At 38.1% G+C, this 22017-nt stretch overlaps 1 protein-coding gene across 5 annotated transcripts in view; it reads right to left on the bottom strand.

Moving 5' to 3' along the window:
- Positions 1-22017, bottom strand: part of THADA (THADA armadillo repeat containing) — a 327764-nt gene that overhangs the window by 272406 nt on the left and 33341 nt on the right. For 3 of the 5 annotated variants that reach the window (XM_081591965.1, XM_081591968.1, XM_081591966.1), the window contains 6 exons: positions 17710-17861; positions 14248-14461; positions 9036-9171; positions 8641-8777; positions 4584-4742; positions 3035-3192 (listed from right to left, as the gene is read on the bottom strand). In XM_081591965.1, the coding sequence (XP_081448091.1) occupies positions 3035-3192; positions 4584-4742; positions 8641-8777; positions 9036-9171; positions 14248-14461; positions 17710-17861 (956 nt within the window). The remainder of the gene's footprint in view (positions 1-3034; positions 3193-4583; positions 4743-8640; positions 8778-9035; positions 9172-14247; positions 14462-17709; positions 17862-22017) is intronic. The other 2 variants (XM_081591969.1, XM_081591967.1) reach the window with 1 other exon arrangement.

Genomic DNA, 22017 nt, shown 5'->3' with positions numbered 1-22017 from the left:
AGACACAAACCAGTCAGGAAGTGGTAAGATAAGGTTGCATGCACTGCTCACTCTTTGAGGGTCTCCACTTACATCCCTCAAAGCTGGTTTTACCTCTGCCTCTCGGACAGGGACCTTATGAAAGAACCTTTCATTTCATGATTACAGCGCAGGAGGAAGCTCAGACGTGCCTCTGAATGAACACATTTTCCTCTTGGTGAAGTCGTGGAGGCACACTGCTTCATAAGCAGTCATCTAGGGAAGGCTCGTTTGCTAAGAAGTTCAGTGGCAAGTTACCTGACTACCCGCTACTTGCAAAAATCTGGTTGGCTATGGGAAGCTGGGAAAATTAAATTTAAAGAAAGATTAAATGAGCCATGCAGAACAAAGGTGGCACTGTGTCGTGTCGGAACACAGGCTGGTAAGCATAAGAATCGGGTTCCTATCCCAGAGTTGCCACAAACCAGCTTTGTGATCTTGGGCAAACGAGGTAACATCCAAAGGCTTCAGTCTCCTCTTGTGCAAGGGAGCTGGATAATATCATCTCTGTGATCCTTCCAGCGAGGAGTCTGTGAATTATATACTCAGAATTATAAACAAGCATCAGCTCCTCTCCTCGAAGAGCAGCAAAAATCCCCAAATTGGAGTTTCACTACCTGCTGGTCTGTTAAAAGCATCTTTATGCATGGGGGATTGAAGTTGTCACCCTTTAACAAAGGGCTGTCAAATCAGGATGGGCTTCAAGGAGCTGAGTTTCCAAAAGAAATCCAGCCCACCATCTACATGTGAGACCTCAAATTCCCAGTTGTAATGGAATCCTAATACTTTTTCAAGAGTGAAGGGTGAGTGGGGAACAAGAGAAGCATCAGGCTGAACATCAATATTTCAGGATATTTCAGGAACTATAGAATAGCTTCCCTCATCCATTGAGAGAAAAGCAGATCATGGTTTTTATGATTCTCAGGAGTAAGAAATCCAAATTCCCAATTTTCACCCCAAACAGGGAGCATTCTGTCTGCAAGCCACTTCACTACCTTTGTCTCTGAAGGTCTCTTGCGGTAACATTCACCTACACTGTTGATTCTTAAATCTGTAGCTTTGCCACTATGTGCCCAGAAGATCTAGTGATACTAGGGCATCTATGCCCTCGGAAGAGAGGTAGACTCCCTAGGCCTGGTCCTGCCACTCCAATGCAAACTACCTTCTTCTCTGTTGTTTATATTTTTAACTCTTAAAAGTACTAAGTACATGGGAGTATGTTTTAAGGAACTTCATGGAACCAAAGTCTACATTTAAAAGCAGGAATCCTCTATAATACAAATAACACTAATTTCTTGGTGACTTTAGAGTTCATTGTCTAAATGCTCCCACACTTTTAGGAGCATTTTTAATTTTTTTAGTAAAACTGAAGGTGATCAAGATTCAAGTTTTCCAAAGAGAGCAGGGTTTCAATGTCAGAACAGTGCTATCACATACACTCTTGGTCACTCACTCAGTCATTAAATATTTGTGGGGTCACCATGTGAATGGCGACATGGAGAAATGACCAGACCTCATTAGAATGGAAATGAGTATTTCATAGAAAAACAGGATTCTATTTCTTATTCAAGAAAACAGTTATCAGAAGAGTTCTTTGGTTTGTAACAGCCTCTGTTTGTTGTTTTTGTTGTTGTCACAAACATCTTGTCCATTTTACATTATTTTCCAATTTTTAAAAATTAATTCCCAGTTTTAACCTGGATATCCCACATAACTTCATAAGACTTGGATGTCCTACAAAAGGTGTCAAGTCAAAATGATTTTCACAGGAAGCTTTCAGGTCTTTCTCAGTTACAGTAAAGTAAAACAATGTTTCCCTTAATTTTCTTTTTTTAAAACACAGGCCAACAAACCCAAAAACTAGATGTTTTAACTTGTCCTTGAAAAGCTGAGAAGTTAAGGGGCTCTAGCCCATGTTTACTTCTTAGTGAGATGGTGAACATCAGTGAAGTAATCATTAATCATAGCTGGATTCCTCAGCAAAGATGTTGGCATTGGCACCCTAGCCAGTCACCAGTAAGGACTGCAAGTAACGCTAGGACACTAACGCCTATTTGATTTGGAAGAGAATACGGAACATGATGAAGCCGGCAGTGTCCTGTTCCCCTTCGCCGCTCTCCATCTCAGAGCCTTGCAACATCACATGCCCAGCTGTTAACCAGATGCGAGCACATTAGCCACAGCGAGTGTGAGAATAAAAATATTAGCATTGTTTCCATGGTACTGGTCACATGGTTATTATAGAAATAATCAGTATTAGCATACTACAATATTTGTTTTGTTCTTAGATGTCATAACACCCTATGGGAAAAACTATCTTTATTTGAAAAAGGTTAAAAATGAAAGTACATGTTATATATCTTTGCTGGAAAATGGTGGGAAATGGATTTGTTGAAACCATATGGAAAGGAAGAGGGAATCAATTAAAAACAGAAATCTAATAAATCTAAAATATTTCCAAATGAAATGCTTGTGGTAAGCTAATTTCTTGTAAACACTGCACTCAAGTCCCTTGAACAGTCCCAGATGGTGAACTAACTTTGTGGTCTTAAAATAAAAGTCAGCCAAAAAAACCAAAGTAACTATATAACTTTATCATCAATGTAGAGGGAACCATGAGATCCATAATTAACCTGTATATGTATATATTTTTTTCTTTCCAAAATTTAAGAGGTTTGTGGAGTTTTACTAAACAGACGATTTCATTTAAATTTGAAGTTTGTGTGTATTCAATGAAGAAACAAAAATTCAAATGATAAAACTGAAGTTAAAAGTGAGGTAAGAGCTATCATTATTTATATAACTTAGAAAAATAAAAAATTTCTAAAAATGCCAAAGTTTGGAAATGTATTGCAAGGTCCAATTTCTACACGTTAGTGAACCTTCTTCGGCTGACATCGGTAAGATTTTATTCAAGAAAAATGTTTCCAAAAAATTTAAGTTGGGTTATAAATAAAAGTTTGGGATATATGCTTTGACCAGAGATTATACCAAGTGGAATCAACGTCTGCCCTACCTGCTCCACCGTTAACAATCCATCAGGAGACCCTGGCACAGACCACATGGGTAGAAGCTGGCACAGTGAGCCTAAGAGTAAAGCAACTTCCTTCATGCTTCTCCAACAACACACCAGCACCATCTGAGCAGTTACGTCACATGTTTTTCCTTCTTTACCTTAAAAAAAAAACAAACTATTGCAACACTAGACACTTGATTACTCACATCCCAGGCTTCTTAGAACAAGCTTATTCATATTTCCCCAAGAATAATCTGTTTGAACAAACCAATTTGCCATATGCTATATTTATTCAGGAGAAAATAACTAACACTTGTTGGGCATGTGCTATGGGTCGGAATCACCCTCTAAGTATTTTCTTTAATATAACTATATTCAAGGTAAACTGAAAAATAAAAAACAGCAGTATTCTAAAACCAAACTCTTAACTTTTGGAAATTAATGGAATCAACTCTTTCTGCCTTTCAGTCATCCATAAAATATGACTATAATAAATATACTCTACTATTTGTTTCAGTGGGGGTGGTTGCTATGTCAGTAAAAGAACAGGATGCAACTTTCCTTTCAAAGGAATACACAAATTTTCTTTCTAAATATACTTAAATTCCATAGTTGATTAGCTATAATCTTTACTCTCTTTTTCCAGCTTTAGGAATATTTTTGTACTGACATTAAAAAAAAATGCAAAACAAACTATTAAATTTAAAAGGTAAGTTAGCAAAATAATCTCTTAACATAATCCCTTTGTCTTTTAAAAGTCTGCTAAACTCAAAGGATAATTAATGTGTCAATACATACACTTAAATACATCAAATAGGTCTGAAACAGATACACTAAGAAGGGAAGAAGTAGGATTGGAGAGGAAATAAGGAAATGAAAAAAAATGAAATTAATTTGTTTTTAGCTTGCATTTACCTCTGTATTATTTGAAACAATTACAGCAAGCATACATTTACATAATTTTTAAAAAAATAGAGAAATTTTTACAAGACAATATCCCCATCTAGTGGAGAATGTAGAATATGTTATAAACCAATAAGATATTACTGCTTCTGATAACTTTTATAGCATTAAAGAAAATTATAAAAGAATAACTATGAGAAAACAAACAAGTAAGAATTCGAATTCTGAAGTCCTGGTGCAAAAGAGTAGCTCATATTTTAATAAGTCATAAATTTGTGTCCTTTAAAAGGCTGCCTGACTGACTGTAAGGATGCTCACAGCATCAGACCATACTGCTGGGAGAAGCGGACTGCTGCCCAAACCCAAGTTCACTGTACATCACTGTTCCTACATCACCTGGCTGTCAAGAGAGGTTTCAGGACTCAAAGGCTTTTTGTTGAAGCACCTTATATACTGGACTGGGGCACACCAATTTCTGGTAAAAGTCTTATAAAGTCATTCCCCAAAATAAATCATTATAAGCTCAAAAAAGACCTTATTTTCTTCACAGTCCTGCATACATCTGTAGCCCGATTTACTACAGGAAAAGAGCATTTTGCACATTTTGTCACTTAAATATTGACTACAGTATTGATTTTACGTATACCTTTGATTTCTCCAGAAGTATCAATATTTGGTATTCTGGCACTCAAGTCCTCTAAATCAAAGCTACCACATTCTTCCAATATTTTGGCTCGACTGAAATAATCATTAGTATCTCGTGGCTGAATCTCATTCAGAATCCTGTGCAAGCGGCTTGCTGATTCTAAGGGAGAAAGACAAGATTACATAAAACCCCAGTTCCATATCAGATGCAGGTATCCCTTGAGGGTCACTTGCCCTCAAAAATTTTGTAACTTTTAACTCTTGATGATTAGCACAATAAGAAGGGACTCACATGGTGGATAATGTAAAAATTATTTATATAAAGTCTTCATGATACTTGAATGTACTTTTAAAATATGGCGAATATTTTAAGTAGGGTGAAGATTGGACCAAAAAACACAACAGAAACTGTCCACAGACAAAAGCTGCCATTTGACATGGTTTTCCTTAGTGTTGTCTAAGAATCTTAAACACAGCACTCAAACAGATGAAGTAAGAGCAATACACTTCAATGAATTTTCTTTAAACAGGGGAGAAACCCCATCACCTACAAAAACGATCTTTTCTAGCCCAGGAATATCATAAAAACTCCATAGCTGACTTTGAGATGCATATGCAATATACTGCTTTCTAAGTAAGATTTACAGTCCTACTATTATATTTAACTTGATTTTTATTTTGTAAGCACCCACTGGACTAGGGAATGTAAACTCCATGAATGCCAGACTTTGTTCACTGTTGAGTTGCTAATGCCTAGAACAGAAACTGCCTCATGGCAGAGATTCAGTAACATGGGCTGAAGGAATTTATGGGTGACTAGGTAATAAAGCGCTAGCCAGGCTCAGATTTTTTAAGGAAAATAACAGGTAACAGGAAACCAATTAACAAATCAAAAGAATGAGTATTTACTGTATACCTATTACATACACTTATATTTTAAGTATTATAGGAAATACAAAGACCCAAACTGCTCCTGTAGTGATTCAGCCAATATCTTATGTTCACTTGTGGCTTCCATGAAATTTTGCCCAAAACAAATTTTGATGGCCATGAAAAAAACAGCACTGGCCCCAAAACAAACCACAGAAAGACTAAGAAAAAAGAGAGGGATAACCAGAATAAAATTTTAAGAGCCCTCCTCATTCATTTTTGTGGCATTCAGGGGAGACTTTTACCAAAGAATTCAGAATGCACAGTAGATAACACGGGAAAGATACAAGAAAAATGGAGACAACCAGAGGAAAAAAGAAAATGCAAAATTAAGGAAAAGTCAGTGAACTATAGACAGTTTTTAAGTTGAAGATATTTTAAAACTTTAATAACAAACAGAATTTTAGCATATTCTGAAGGCCCTACCCATAACTGGTGACAAACATTGCAAATTTCTCATCCAAAATATACTGGTACTTGCCTGATCCAAATATTAGCTACCAGACTGGATGGTCTTTATTCCTATGCACTGCTTAAGCAGGAAAACTAAACCAACAAGTTTTAGTATTTAGTCTATCAGCCAAAATAAATCTATAACTGTATCTTAGTATCATAAACTGGGGTTTCTCTGGTGGATCAGCTGGTAAAGAACGCGCCTGACCATGCAGGAGATACAAGATGCGGGTTCAATCCCTGGGTCGGGAAGATACCCTGACAAAGGAAGTGGCAACCCACTCCAGTATTCTTGCCTGGGAAATCCCATGGACAGAGGCGCCTGGCAGGCTACAGTTCATGGGGTCGCAAAGAGTCGGACACAACTGAGCGCACACGCACACATAAACCATCATATGTTTATGGTTTATGGTTTATGATGTCATAAACCATCACCAACCTGCCAGCTCATTTTCAGTAAAGAACAAAACATAACATTTTCTATGCAAGCACACAACTCTAGGTTCATTATCAGTGCAAAGTATTGTATAATTCAGTGTGTGTGTATGATATACTCAGTGTATTTTAATATAAGCCTCTCATCTGTGTTCCAAAATGCACTCACCAACTTTATTTCTACATGAAATACAAATCTACTTCATGATTTTCTATGTGTTCAAAAGAACACTTTGTTAGTATATATCCTTAACAGTCAACCACTTCTGGCCTGTTGTAGTATGGGTCCAGTAATCCCCTCCCTTATCCAGGTTTCAGTTATCCTTGGTCAACCATGGTCTGAAAATATTATATGGAAAATATCAAAAATAAAGAAATCACAAGTTTTAAACTGCATGCCGTCCTGAATAGCATGATGAAATCTCACACTGGCCTTCTCCATTCCACCTAGGATCCTCAACCATCAACATCATCTGCAAGCTGACATCCAACCATCAACATTGGCAGGGCTTGATGATCCAGGAACACTGATACAGATCATCTTCCTTCTGATGTATCACCAGGTGGTCAATAGTGATAGCCTAACAAACAGTGAGTCACAATGCGTATGCCTTTCAACTCACTTCATCTCATCACACAGGCATTTTATCATTTCGCATTATCATAAGAAGAAGGGGTGAGCTCAGTACAGTAAGATATTCTGAGAGAAAGAGAGACCACGTCCACCTAACTTTTACTACAGTATACTGCTATAATTGTTCTATATTATTATTGGTTTGGGGTTTCCCTGGTGGCTCAGATGGTAAAGAATCTGCCTGCAATGTAGGAGACCTGGGTTCGATCCCTGAGTCAGGAAGATCCCCGAGGGAAAGGAATGGCAACTCACTCCAGTATTCTTTCTGGGAAATGCCATAGTCAGCAGAGCCTAGCAGTCTACAGTCCATGAGGTTGCAAAGAGTTGGACACGACTGAGTGACTAACGCTTACTATTACTGGTTATCATTGTTAACCTCTTACTGTGCCTAATTTATAAGTTAAATTTTATAAGTATATATGTTTAGGAAAAAACATGTTACCATAAGTATGGGTACTATCTACACTGTCAGGCATCCACTGGGGGTCTTGGAACATATATCCCTTAGATAAGAGGGGACTGCTGTATACATATGCCACTAGGACATCGCAGGCATTGAATTTAGTTCCTATATTTGCAGCAATTGTTCATTCATTGATTTATTCATTATGGCAACTATTCATTGGATATCTACTTCTACCAGGCACTGTGCCAAGTGAAGGGAGGAAATCACAGACAAAACTCCCTGTTAAATTGCAACAACTCCAACCAACGAAAAATCTACCGGAAGGGGAGAGTGCTAAGAGACAAGACAAGACAAGTGCTAAGAGATAGCAGGAGCAAAATTATCACAGGACCTAGCCACTAACATGTTTCAATAAAAAGGAAGGGGGATGGGCAGGGCACAAGGGTTAAATAAAGATAATGTGTAACATGATAAATGATATGACTAGAAAAGATTACTTTGGATATAGTAAAAAGGAAATGGAAGGAGACAAGGGTAGATGTGGGAAAACAAGAGAGGATAAAAGCCTGCAGTAAGGTAAGAAGATGCAGATAAAAGAAGAAGAGATGTGAAAGATATTTAAGAGGCACCACTGAAAGAACGTGGAGATAGGCCAGATACAAGGAGTAAAGGGGAGATGTCACGCAGCCCTAGCTCCTGACTTGCACAAACAGGTCTCTGGTAGAACAGTTTGCAAAGATAAAGGAGGGGAGGGAAAGAAAGATGAAATTTCATGAGGTCAATTCTGGACATTCTAAGCATCTCTTTCAATTTTTTTTTTTAATTTAAATGGCCTTTGTGTCCAGTGGTCTTTGCCTATCCCAGATTCCTAACAAGCTGCCTTCTCTGAATGAACCCCATCAACTTCTCTCTAATTTATACAGCCTGCTTCCCCAGTCCCAATCAGAATACAACTCTGGTAGACTGTATTCTGAAATGACAATATTATAAAATCCAATTTACCCCAGAGAAGGAAGCAACTTGCTGACCACTTGACTATTTATTTACCTAGGTTATTTTTTATAGTTAAAAAATATTACCCAACAGGCAGAAATATCACCAGTCATAATAATAGTGTTTTTGTCCCCTGTTTAACCTATCTCTCTGAAGAAATGAGTATGGGAAAAAACACAGTAATTCTAGCTTTTTCCGTTTACTGACCTGCATCAGTGTCATTAGGGATGAGGCCTTCTGGGGAGGAGCTCTGAATGACTGGAGACACCACGGCAGAGAGCCTATAGGAGGTCACAAGGAGCTTCTCCACCACGGATCTCCACTCACTCACCAACTGCAGGCTGCTGCAACAAGGATGTTAGAGGAATTTATACGAAAAGCCAAAACTGCATTTTCAAGATGGAAACAGATAAAAGGGATCAAAGGAATCTGGGTTTCAAAATCATGCCATCCATGAAATATGTGAGACATAAAAGTATATGTATATATGTATTCATTTTTAATTACCTTTAAGGCAATATGTTCCTTTCCCAAGACACATTCCAGTAGGAGTTTAAAGCTCAGAAGCGAGCATTCAGGAGACGCCGGAGGGATATACTTACTTCAGAGGCAGCTTCCGCAAAGCTCCTGTTATACAGTGGACCCGCCCGTACATTGGAAATGACGCTGCTGCCTGAAGCAGAGAATTTTCAGCCCGAGATACTTCTTCCTCAAGATTTTCCAACAAGCATTTGATAACTAGAAAATGCAAAAAAAAAAAAAAAACCCACCAAAATAACACCAGTTTAAAAACACATTTACAAATTTGTGCACAGCAGAACAGTTCCCACAAAGACACCCAACTCAACTGAACTGTATACTAGAAGTTTCTGAATGAAAAAAGAGATTGTTCAAGCTTATCCAGCCTGTTCTCCATTTCCAGTTAAGGCAGAACTGTGTCTCTGCCCTGACTTCCTGGATCCATTTACAGCATTCATTCTGGATCATTCCTCCTAGACCCCAGGCCCGTATGCCATGTGCTACCTGGAAAGATTTTTTAAAATAACGGCTTTATTGAGATATGACTCACACACCATACAATTTATACATGCAAAGTGTACAAGTCAATGGTTTTTAGGATATTCACAGCTATATGCAAAAACCACAACCACAGTGAGTTTTGGAACATCTTAATCTGCCCCCTTCAGAAAAGCTTTACCCATTGCCAGACACTCCCTTCCCTGTACCTCTCACCTCCCTCAGCCCTAGGCCATCACTTGCCAGTTTTCTGCCTATTCTGGACATAACCATATAAATCGAATCATACAATGTGGCTTCCTTCAAAGTTCATCCATGTTATAGCTAGCATGTATATTTCGTTAAACAGCTGAATAACAGTCCATTGTATGGATATACCACATTTTATTTATCCGTTTATCGGATGATAGACATGTGAGTTGTTTCCACTTTGGGCTATTGTTAATTATGCTGCTATGAACATTCATGCACAATTTTTGTCTGGACACAGTTTTCATTTTTCTTCACTAAATGCCCATAATGGACTGAATGTCTGTGCCTCCTTGCCCGTGCCCCAAATTCATGCTGAAACCCTCACCCTCATTGCAATGGTATTCAGAGGTAGAATCCTTAGGAAGTAATCAAGTTTAGCTAAGGTCATGACAGTGGGACCCCCATGATGGCATCAGTGTCCTTATAAGAGAAGGAGAGACCAGAGCTTGCTCTCTCCTCCATGTGAGAACAGACTGAGAAGACTGCTATCTACAAATCAGGAAGAGGGTTCTCATCAGGAACCAAATCTTTTGACCCTTTAATCTTGATCTTCCCAGCCGCCAGAACTGTGAGAAATAAATGCCTGTTGTTTTAGTTATCCGCTCATGGTATCTTGTTAAGCAGCCTAAGCTGACTAAGACAATGTCCAAGAGAGGAACTGTGGAGTCATATGGTAATTCTATGTTTAGCCTTTCGAGAAACTAGGTATCTTTTTCCAAAAGGGCCAGACCATTTTACATTCCCATCAACGGTCTGTAGGAGAGATCCATTTTTTCTGAATCCTCATCAACACTAGCTATCACTTTTTTTTTTAATTATAGCCATCTTACTGAGTGTGCAGTACTTCCTCATTGTGATTTTGAGTTGCATTTACCTAACAGCTAAAGATGTGAAGCATCTTTTCATCCACTTATTGTTTATATTCATGTTTTTTGGAGGAATATCTATCCAGATTCTTTGTCTGTTTCTTAATTTGGTTATATCCTTTTATTAGCGAGTTATAAAAGTTCCTTTTATATTCTAGATACAAGGCCCTTAACAGATAAAATTATTTGCAAATATTTTTCCCACTCTACAGGTTGTCTTCTCACTTTCTTGTTGGCATCCTTGACACACAAAAGCTTCAAATTTGTGTGTCAAAATTTCAAAGTCCAATTTATCTACTTTACTCAAGATCACAAAGATTTACACCTAGGTTTTATTCCAAGAGTTTTATTGTTTAACTCTCACATGTAGCTCTTCGATCCATTTAAAGCTAATTTTTGTATATAGTATGAGGTACTGGGTCAAATTTTGTTCTTCTGCATGTGGACATCCAGTTATCTAGCAGAGTGGATGTCTCCCCTCACCATTCAGGAGAGGATTCTATTTTAAGTTTCAGAATTGTGTATAACCAGTAAATTATTCATATTTAGAAAATATAAAGAACTCCCAAAAATCATTTGGGGAAAGACAAACAACCCCACATAAAACTGAACAAATTGCATGAAAATGCATTTCACAGCAGGGGTAGAAGTGAATGGCTTATAAACATGTAAAAAGGTGCTCAATTACATTAGTAATCAGAAAAATGCAAGCTGAAACCACATGAGACACCATTTGACATTCTGCAAATTTTTTAAATCTGACAATAGCAAGTTATAGTGATGCACTACAATTCTCATAATTTATTGGTGGCTGGGAGTGTAAATTGAAAATCTATTTGACATCACTCAGTAAAGTTGAAGATGTATATACTTTATGACTAGGCTATTCTACTTTTCTGTTTATCATAAACTCTTAGACATATGCATTAGAAGTTATATCTAATAACAAGAATAACAAGAATATTCACACTGGCATTCAGTTCAGTTCAGTCGCTCAGTCGTGTCCGACTCTCTGCGACCCCATGAATTGCAGCACGCCAGGCCTCTCTGTCCATCACCAACTCCTGGAGTCTACCCAAACCCATGTCCATCGAGTCAGTGATGCCCTCCAACCATCTCATCCTCTGTCGTCCCCTTCTCCTCCCGCCCCCAATCCTACCCAGCATTAGGGTCTTTTCCAATAAGTCAACTCTTCGCATGAGGTGGCCAAAGTATTGGAGTTTCAGCTTCAACATCAGTCCTTCCAATGAATACCCAGGATTGATCTCCTTTAGGATGCATTGACTGGATCTCCTTGCAGTCCAAGGGACTCTCAAGCGTCTTCTCCAACACCACAGTTCAAAAGTATCAATTCTGCGGCACTCAGCTTTCTTCACCGTCTAACTCTCACATCCATACATGACCACTGGAAAAACCATAGCCTTGACTAGATGGACTTTTGTTGGCAGAGGAATGTCTCTGCTTTTAAATATGCTATCTAGGTTGGTCATAACCTTCCTTCCAAGGAGTAAGCCTCTTGTAATTTCATGGCTGCAATCACCATCACCAGTGATTTTGGAGCCCCCAAAAATAAAGTCTGACACTGTTTCCACTGTTTCCCCATCTATTTCCCATGAAGTGATGGGACCACATGCCATGATCTTAGTTTTCTGAACGTTGAGCTTTAAGCCAACTTTTTCACTCTCTTCTTTCACTTTCATCAAGAGGCTCTTTAGTTCTTCTTCACTTTCTGCCATAAGGGTGGTGTCATCTGCATATCTGAGGTTATTGATATTTCTCCCAGCAATCTTGATTCCAGCTTGTGTTTCTTCCAGCCCAGCATTTCTCATAATGTACTGCATATAAGTTAAATAAGCAGGGTGACAATATACAGCCTTGACATACTCCTTTTCCTATTTGGAACCAGTCTGCTGTTCCATGTCCAGTTCTAACTGTTGCTTCCTGACCTGCATACAGGTTTCTCAAGAGACAGGTCAGATGGTCTGGTATTCCTATCTCTTTCAGAATTTTCCACAGTTTATTGTGATCCACACAGTCAAAGGCTTTGGCATAGTCAATAAAGCAGAAATAGATGTTTTTCTGGAACTCTCTTGCTTTTTCGATGATCCAGCGGATATTGGCAATTTGATCCTGATTCCTCTGCCTTTTTTAAAACCAGCTTGAACATCTGGAAGTTCACGGTTCACGTATTGCTGAAGCCTGGCTTGGAGAATTTTGAGCATTACTTTACTAGCATGTGAGATGAGTGCAATCGTGTGGTAGTTTGAGCATTCTTTTGCATTGCCTTTCTTTGGGATTGGAACGAAAATTGACCTTTTCCGGTCCTGTGGCCACTGCTGAGTTTTTCAAATTTTCTGGCGTATCGAGTGCAGCACTTTCACAGCATCATCTTTCAGGATTTGAAATAGCTCAACTGGAATTCCATCACCTCCACTAGCTTTGTTTGTAGTGATGCTTTCTAAGGCCCACCTGACTTCACATTCCAGGATGTCTGGCTCTAGGTGAGTGATCACACTATCGTGATTATCTGGGTCGTGAAGATCTTTTTTGTACAGTTCTTCTGTGTATTCTTGCCACTTCTTCTTAATATCTTCTGCTTCTGTTAGGTCCATACCATTTCTGTCCTCTATCGAGCCTATCTTTGCATGAAATGTTCCTTTGGTATCTCTAATTTTACTTATATAGAAAAAAGAAACGTTGGGCACACGTCACCTTCCATGGCACTGTCATCTTTCTGTCCCAAGCTCTATGGCTACATCTCTACCAGAACTATCCATGGCTCCTAATTTTCTCCCATTATTAGTTCTCTTTTTCATGGCTTTTTCCACCATCTGAGAACAATGTTCACCTTTCTTTCTAGATATGACCTCTGTTTTATTTAATAAAAATTCCTATCTGTCTTTATTTCTAGTACAATTCCAAAATAAAGACTTACTACGATAAAATTAAGTATATGAACCTCCAACAAATATTTGTTTAAAATCATTAGGTCTAAAGATCTAAAAAAACTCAGGTCCTAGGTTTTGGAACTGGCTATATGGGAAGAGTAAAAGGGAAGAAGTGTGTTAGCCAGTTAAAACATAAACCCCAACAGACAGAGGAACTTAGCTCTACATAAAATTAACAAAGGTGATCTGGCTATGTGAAGTGAAAGTCACTTGGTCATGTCCGACTCTTTGCAGTTCCATAGACTATACAGTCCATGGACTTCTCCAGGCCAGAATACTGGAGTGGGTAGCCTTTCCCTTCTCCAGGGGATCTTCCCAACCCAGGGATCAAACCCAGGTCTTCCGCATTGTAGGCAGATTCTTTACCAACTGAGCCACAAAGGAAGCCTGATCTAGCTACAGTCATAGTAAAATTTCTGCAGAGAAAAAAAGTACATTTTTGGTAAACAAAACAAGGTCTTATTTAAATAAAAGCTCTAGTAATGTACATTTTCATATGTACTTATTTAACATGAATCCTCTGTTTAGAAATAATATAGTTGAGTAAACTATTTAAAGGAGAAATCCATGATATATGCTGGTAAACTACTAAGCTGGTAAACTCTTAAGTAAAAGAAAAGAAACCACAGAGTAAGTGTTTAACCATTAGATATCCTAACCATATGAACAGTGAGAGAGTAAGATACTGGTTTTGATAAGGAAAAGCAAAAGGTCATTTCCTCAATACGAACCTATTAATGTGTTACTTTCCACCACAGCAGCAGATTTATCTCCATCTCCACATGCAACCCACTGAGTTTTTAAGTAAGCGGACAGCGATGACGGCAAAGCATTCTGCCAGATTAAGAAGTTCAGTAGGTAGGAAGCTGTTACACAGTCATACGGTTTGGTGCTGGTGCTAAGCTCCAGAGCTGCTTGGAATAAGCCTTGCAGTTTCACTGAACCCTAGGATAAAGCAGAGACTCAGTCACCGTCACTGAAACATTTCTTTAATTTGAAGGAAAAACACGTATTTAAAGACAGAGCTTGCCACACAACTGTAACTCAATATGAACGTTAATTCCCTGAAGATAGGCTGACGTTTTTATTAATTCAATGATTATTAATCAGTTCTAGAGATCTTCCCTGGTAGCTCAGAAGGTAAAGCATCTGCCTATAATGTGGGAGACCTGGGTTCAATCCCTGGGTTGGGAAGATCTCCTGGAAAAGGAAATGGCAACCCACTCCAGTATTCTTGCCTGGAAAATCCCATGGACGGAGGAGCCTGGTAGGCTACAGTCCATAGGGTGGCAAAGAGTCGGACACAACTGAGCAACTTCACTTTAATCAGTTCTAGTGATGAAGGTCTTGAAAATAATTTCAGTTGGGAAATTCAAAAAGAAAAACCTTTTTCTCCAGCAAAAGTATACTTTTTCCTGTGGAAATTCTGCTATGACCATAACCAGAGCATCCTAATTATTTCTGTATAGCCAAAAGTTCTTTTATATGGCAAGGTTTATTTTACTGGGTGTCAACCTCCTGCCCTTCTCCCCAGCTGATTCCTATAGAGCTAGTTCAATGGAGAAACATACACATACACATGAAGGCTGAGTGCCAAAGAATTGATATTTTCAAATTGTGGTGCTAGAGAAGACTCTTGAGAATCCCTTGGGCTGCAAGGAGATCAAACCAGTCAATCCTAAAGAAAATCAACCTCGAATATTTATTGGAAGGATATTGGAAGGACTGATGCTGAGCTGAAGCTCCAATACTTTGAACATCTGATAGGAAGAGCCAACTCACTAGAAAAAACCCTGATGCTGGGAAAGATTAAGGGCAGGAGGAGAAGGGGGGACAGATGACAGAGGATGAGATGGTTGGATGGCATCACCGACTCAATGGACATGAGTTTAAGCAAACTCTGGGAGATAGGGAAAGCTTGGCAGGCTGCAGTTCATGGGGTCGCAAAGAGTCAGATACGACTTAGCGACTGAACGACAACAATGAAAATACAAACTCATCAGGCTGTTCCTGGCAAAGCTCCACATATATGTGTGAAAAGTAAAGTGATAAGATCAACCTCAGAAATTCTGCATCAGCTCCCACAGCTGTATCTCATCTAAATATCCACTCACACAGCCTGTCCTCAAGAAGACAGAACAAAAGGCAGGTCACTGTAATAATGCACGGAAGGGCACGGGGCTGAGGACAGAAGACATGGATCCTAGTCCTAGCTCCACGGTTAACAAGTTGTCTGTCTCACCACTCAGGGTTTTGTTGCTCAATAATATGCAAGTAAAAATTATCTTATAACTGTTTAATATAACGGAAAAAATCATTATAAATGTAATTTTGAACTTGATCATAGATATTATCAATATTTAATAATGTCTTCAAATATCATGTAATAGATGCAAATATAGCTTACTTTTACTTAAATTCTTTGCTGTTTCATGCTTAATTTTTTATGACCTAAAAAACTGAAAGACACTGGTCAAAAGCTCAAATCTAAATAAACATTAGAAAGAAATCAATCAAGCATCTAAATCATTTTTTGTAACTGACAATAAATCCCTAAACTGCCTAACTAGCCAATTAGTAAGAAACAAAATAAATAGCCTTTGGAATTTAAAACAGCACCTTTGTTCTTTCATTTCAGAACAGTCAAAACACAACAAAAAGACCTTGGATATGTAGCTCCAAAAGAAAGAAGGGCAAGAGACTAGGTGAGTAGTAAAGTCATATATTTGAAAGATATGCCATCAAAATATGAATATACAGGTCCTCAGAGAGTTTAGGCCAGCATTCAAACAATGTTTTCAAGTTAACTATATTAAAAAGTTAATTATATACTACACAGGTTCTACTCAAAGACTTTGAAAGTATAATGCATAATTAATATTTTAAAGTCTCAAATGCCTATTCCTAGGACCAGCTTACTAATACACAAGCCAGACCAAATACATAACCACCAGAATCCTAGAGAAGCCATACGTGCTAAGTTTCCTGAATTCTATAGTTTGTGTCTCTATACCATGCACATGTTTATCAAAATAGTTACACAGTTCATGTGAGAACCAGGTATTTCATATAGGTACCATAATATATACCTTTCCCCACTCCAGATACTCTCAAAATAGTCAAGAATGAGGCATAGTTATACATATGATACAAAGCTACAGTGTGATGAAAGGTAAGAGGCAAGGGTTGGTAGAAGGAGATATAGAAAGTATCTTCTTTAAAAACTCATAAAGTACAAAAATGAGCAGCCTAAGCACTGAAGAAGCTTCTGCTCATCAAGGCCCCTGAAAGACCACCAGGACAGGCAGGTGCTCTCTGACATGTGCGCCTACAGAATCCCACTGCATCTACAGCAGCCTAATAGCTGGAGCCCAGACCACGGTTCAGCTGCTATCCCTGAAGGCTCCCATGGCCTCTATACAGCTCCCACAGGAGCCATAGTAAAGCTCTAGAGCCAGGCACCCCACAGCTACTGGTGACTTCACTGCCCCAGAATAGGTCTCAAAGGTAGAGTCAAATACCTGGGCTATGGGGTCCCCTGAAGACCCATTCCCAAGCTGTGCCTTCACTCCTGAGCCCATCTTTGGTTTTCACCCAGAGGTAGGATGTGCAAGGCATGAGGAAAAGCGTAGGGGCTGGGGTAGAGCGCCCAGGGAGAGAACTGTTGTTAACCTCAAGTACTCTGAGTTTCAGTCTCAGTTTAGCTATTGCTTGTTGGAACATCAGAAACGTGTTCTCTACCTCACTGACACACACTTCCCAGTCCACGAAGCAGAGAGATTATCTCAAAAAAAAATCAAGTTACTGTAAATGATGTGTTTTGATCGAATATTAACAGGTCCAGGGGAACTGGGGAGACCACAGTTTACTGAAATCTATCAATAATCTTGTAAACAATAAAACCTACTGCTTCCTACACCTCCCTTTTTATCAAAACAAGTTTTTAAAAAAGCAAAGCTCACTGATTTGGATTTTCTTTCTCTTACAACATTTCCTCCTGCCCCACTACCCATCCCTTCCTTCACCATCCCACCACCTGCAACTGGAGAGGTTGTAATGATAACTGAAACAGAAGATGCAAGAAGGCAGAAGCAAAGAACCTGGACAATCCACAGATTGCTTTATCTGCTGCTAAGATAGAAATTTTTCATGCATACATCACATTTACACTTACAGAAGAAAAGTCCAAATACCTGAAATTGTACAAATATTTTTGGTAACTTCATTAGAAGATCAAATGCTAAAATTTTCACTTCTTCAAAAGTGCCTGTTAAACATTCCATTAGTGTTTGGAAACGACCAACATCAATATCATGACTCAGCTGATACACTGTTTGGACTGTACCTAAAAATTAAAAAAAAATTTTTTTTAAGTGAACAGTAGGAAAAGGAAATCAACATTTTGAAGTTATTTAGCCAAATTTACAGAAAATTAGTATAAAAAAACTCACACCTTATACTTCACCCACAATAGCATAAAAAATATTTCCAGTAATTTACAAAAATGATAAAATAATAAGTATTACAATTCTACAAACAGAGAAGACATATTTTTTAAATAACCATTTTTAAAAATTGAAGAATAGTTCATTTACAATATTCTGCTAGTTTCAGGTGTGCACCAAAGTGATTGCTACATACATACTTGTTTTAGATTCTTTTCCATTATAAGTTATTAAAAGATACGTGCTACATAGAAGGTCCTGTTGGTTATCTATTTGCTATATAGTAGTGTGTATACATTAATCCCAAACTAGTAATTTACCTCCCCCCTCCCCACCCCACTAGCCCCTTTGGTAGTTTGTTTTCTATGTCTATGAGTCTATTTCTGTTTTGTAAATAAATTCATTTGTATCATGTTTTAAGAATTCCACATGTAAGTCATACCATACATTTGTCTTTCTCTGCCTGACTTCACTTAATATGATAACATCTAGATCCATCCATGCTGCTGCAAATGACATTCTTTCTAATGGCTGAGTAGTATTCCTGTGTGTGTGTGTGTGTGTGTGTGTGTGTGTGTGTGTGTGTGCTTACACATTACATCATTTTTATTCATTCATTTGTTGATGGGCATTTAGGCTGTTTCCATATCTTAACTACTGTAAACAGTGCTGCTGTGAACATGCATGTATCTTTTTGAATTAAAGTTTTCTTCTTTTCAGATATATGCCCAGGAGTGGGATTGCAGGATCATATGGTAACTCAGTTTTTAGTTTTTTAAGGAACTTCTTACTGTTCTATGGGCTTCCCTGGTGGCTCAGCAGTAAAGAATCTGCATGCAATGCAGGAGTGAAAGTGAAGTTAAAGTCGTTCAGTCGGGTCGACTCTTTGCAACCCCATGGACTAAACCTGCCTAGAATTCTCTAGGCCAGGGTACTGGAGTGGATAGCCTTTCCCTTCTCCAGAGGATCTTCCCAACCCAGGGATCGAACCCAGGTCTCCCGTATTGCAGGTGGATTCTTTACCAACTGAGCCACAAAGGAAGCCCAAGAATACTCGAGTGGGTAGTCTATGCCTTCTCCAGGGATCTTCCCAACCTAGGAATCAAACCGGGGTCTCCTGCATTGCAGGCGGATTCTTTACCAATTGAGCTATGAGGGAAGCCCTGCAATGCAGGAGACCTGGGTTTAATCTCTGGGTCAGGAAAATCCTCTGGAGGAGGGAATGGCAACCCACTCCAGTATTCTTGCCTGGAGAATGCCATGGACAGAGGAGCCTGGTGGGCTACAGTCCGTGGAATCACAAAGAGTTGTACACAACTGAAGCAACTAAGCAGCAGCAACAGCATACTCTTCTCCATTGGCTGCACCAATTTACATTCCCATCAACATTATAGGAGGATTCCTTTTTTTCCATACTCTCTCCAGCATTCATTATTTGTAGACGTTTTCAATGATGGACATTCTGACTGGTGAGAGGTGATACTTCATTGTAGTTTTTGGTTTTTTTGGCTGCACCACATGCCATGAGCCTGTGGAATCTTAGTTCCCCAACCAGGGATCAAACCCAGGAAGCTCAGAGTCCTAACCACTGGACAGTCAGGGAATTCCCACTCATTGTAGTTCTGATTTGTGTTTCTCTAGTAATTAGCGATACTCAGCAACTTTTCATGTCAGATGGCCATCTGTATGTCTTCTTTGAAGAAATGTCTATGTAAGTCTTCTGACCATTTTTTATTGAGTTTTTTTCTATACTGAGTATGAACAAAAGATAAAAAATAAAGTATGAGCTGTTTGTATATCTTGAAAATTAATCCTTTGTCTGTAGCATTATTTGCAGATCTTTTCTCCCAGTCCAAAGGCTATCTTTTCATTTTGTTTATGAAATGATACTTTTGCTTTGCAAAAGTTTTCAAGTTTAATTAGGTCCCATTTGTTTATTTGTTTTTATTTCCATTACTCAGGAGATGGAGCCATAAAATATTGCTGCAATTTATGTCAAAGAGTGTTCTGCCTCTGTTTTCCTCTAAGAGTTTTATAATATCCAGTCTTACATTTAGGTCTTTAATCCATTTTGAGTTGATTTTTGTATACGGTATTAGAGAATGTTCTAGTTTTATATGTTTACATGTAGCTATCCCAATTTTCCCAGCACCACTTATTAAAGAGAATGTCTTTTCTCCAACATATATTCTTGCTTCCTCTGTTGTAAATTAACTGACTGTAAGTGCATGGGTTTACTTCTTTTTATTCTGCTCCATTGATCTATATGTCTGTTTTTGTGACAGTACCATATTGTTTTAATGACTAGCTTTGTAGTAGTCTGATGTCAGGGAGTGTTATTCTTCTTCCTCAAGATTGCTTTGGCTATTTGGGGTCTTACATGTTTTCATTTGAATTTAAAAATTTTTGTTCCAGTACTGTGAAAAATGCCATTGGTAATTTGATAGGGATTGCATTAAATCTGTAGGGTAGTATGGTCATTCCAACAATATTGATTCTTCCAATCCAAGATTCATCGTGTCTTATACAGTTTTCAGGGTACAGGTCTTTGGCTTACTTAGGTATGTTTATTCCCAGGTATTTCACTCCTTTTGATGCAATGATATATGGGATTGTTTCTGTAATTTCTTTTTCTGATATTTCATTATTAGTGTATAGAAATGCAACAGATTTCTCTACATTAATTTTGTACCCAGCAGGTTTACCAAATTCATTGATGAGTTCTAGTAGTTTTCAGGTAGCATCTTTAGGATTTTCTATGTATAACATCATGTCATCTGCAAATAGTGACAGTCTTAGTTCTTTTCCTATTTGGATTCCTTTTACTTCTTTTTCTTTTTCTGATTGCCATGGCTAGGACTTCCAAAACTATATTGAATAAAAGTGGTGAGAGCGGGCATCCGTCTCTTGTTCCTGATCTCAGAGGAAATGCTTTATGCATTTCACCACTGAGTATGATGTTAGCTGTGCATTTGTCATATGTGGCCTGGTTTATGTTGAGACATGCTCCCTCTCTGCTTAATTTTTGAAGCGTTTTTATTGAAAGCTTTATCATAAAAACAAAAGGGGGAGAAAAGACCTACAAAAACAAATACAAAACAATTAACAAAATGACAAAACGAGCACACATACTGATAATTACCTTCATCTAAATGCTTCAACCAAAAGACATAAACTGGCTGAATGGATACAAAAACAGAACCTGTATATATGCTGCCTACAAGAGACTTGTACAGATCCAGAGACACATAAAGACTGAAAATGAGGGGATAGAAAAAGGTATTCCACGCAAATAGAAATCAAAAGAAAGACTGAGCAGCAATACGAGCATCAAACAAATAGACTTTAAAATATAGACTGTTAAAAAAGACAAAGAATGACACTATGTAGTGATCAAAGGGTCAATTCAAGGAGATTTAACAATTATAAATATATATGCAAGCAATATAGGAGCACCTTGATATATAAGGCAAATGTTAACATAAAAGGAGAAGCTGACAGTAACACAACAGTGGAAGACTTTAACATCTCACTTACATCAACAGCAGACCATCCAGACAGAAAATCAGTAAGGAAACACAGGCCTTAAATGATACATTAGACCAGATGTTATTAACTGATATTTAAAGAACATTCTATCTAAAAGAAGCAGAATACACATTTTTTTCAAGTCCACATGGAACATTCTCCAGGATAAATCATATACTGGACCATAAAGCAAGCCTCAGTAAATTTAAGAAAACTGAAATTGTTATCAAGCATCTTTTCTGATCATAATATTATGAGGCTAGAAATCAACTATTAGAAAAAAACTGCAAAATTCAAACACATGGAGGCTAAACAATATGATACTAAACAACAACAGCTCACTCAGGAAATCAAAGAGGAAATCAAACAAGTACCTAGGGGCAAATGAAAGGAAATAAATATTTTTTAAAATTTGTTCAAACATATTTTATTCTCTTTCAAAAAGTTATATATTATATAAAAGATAACTAAGTTATTTTTCAACTCAGTTCAGTTCAGTCGCTCAATCGTGTCCCACTCTTCGCGACC

This window comes from Giraffa tippelskirchi, chromosome 4 (assembly GCF_054371585.1).
Source record: "Giraffa tippelskirchi isolate mGirTip1 chromosome 4, T2T-mGirTip1v1.2.pri, whole genome shotgun sequence".
NCBI lineage: Eukaryota > Metazoa > Chordata > Mammalia > Artiodactyla > Giraffidae > Giraffa > Giraffa tippelskirchi.
Note: the sequence above shows the minus strand (reverse complement) of the source record. Positions and strands in the feature narration are given on the sequence as shown.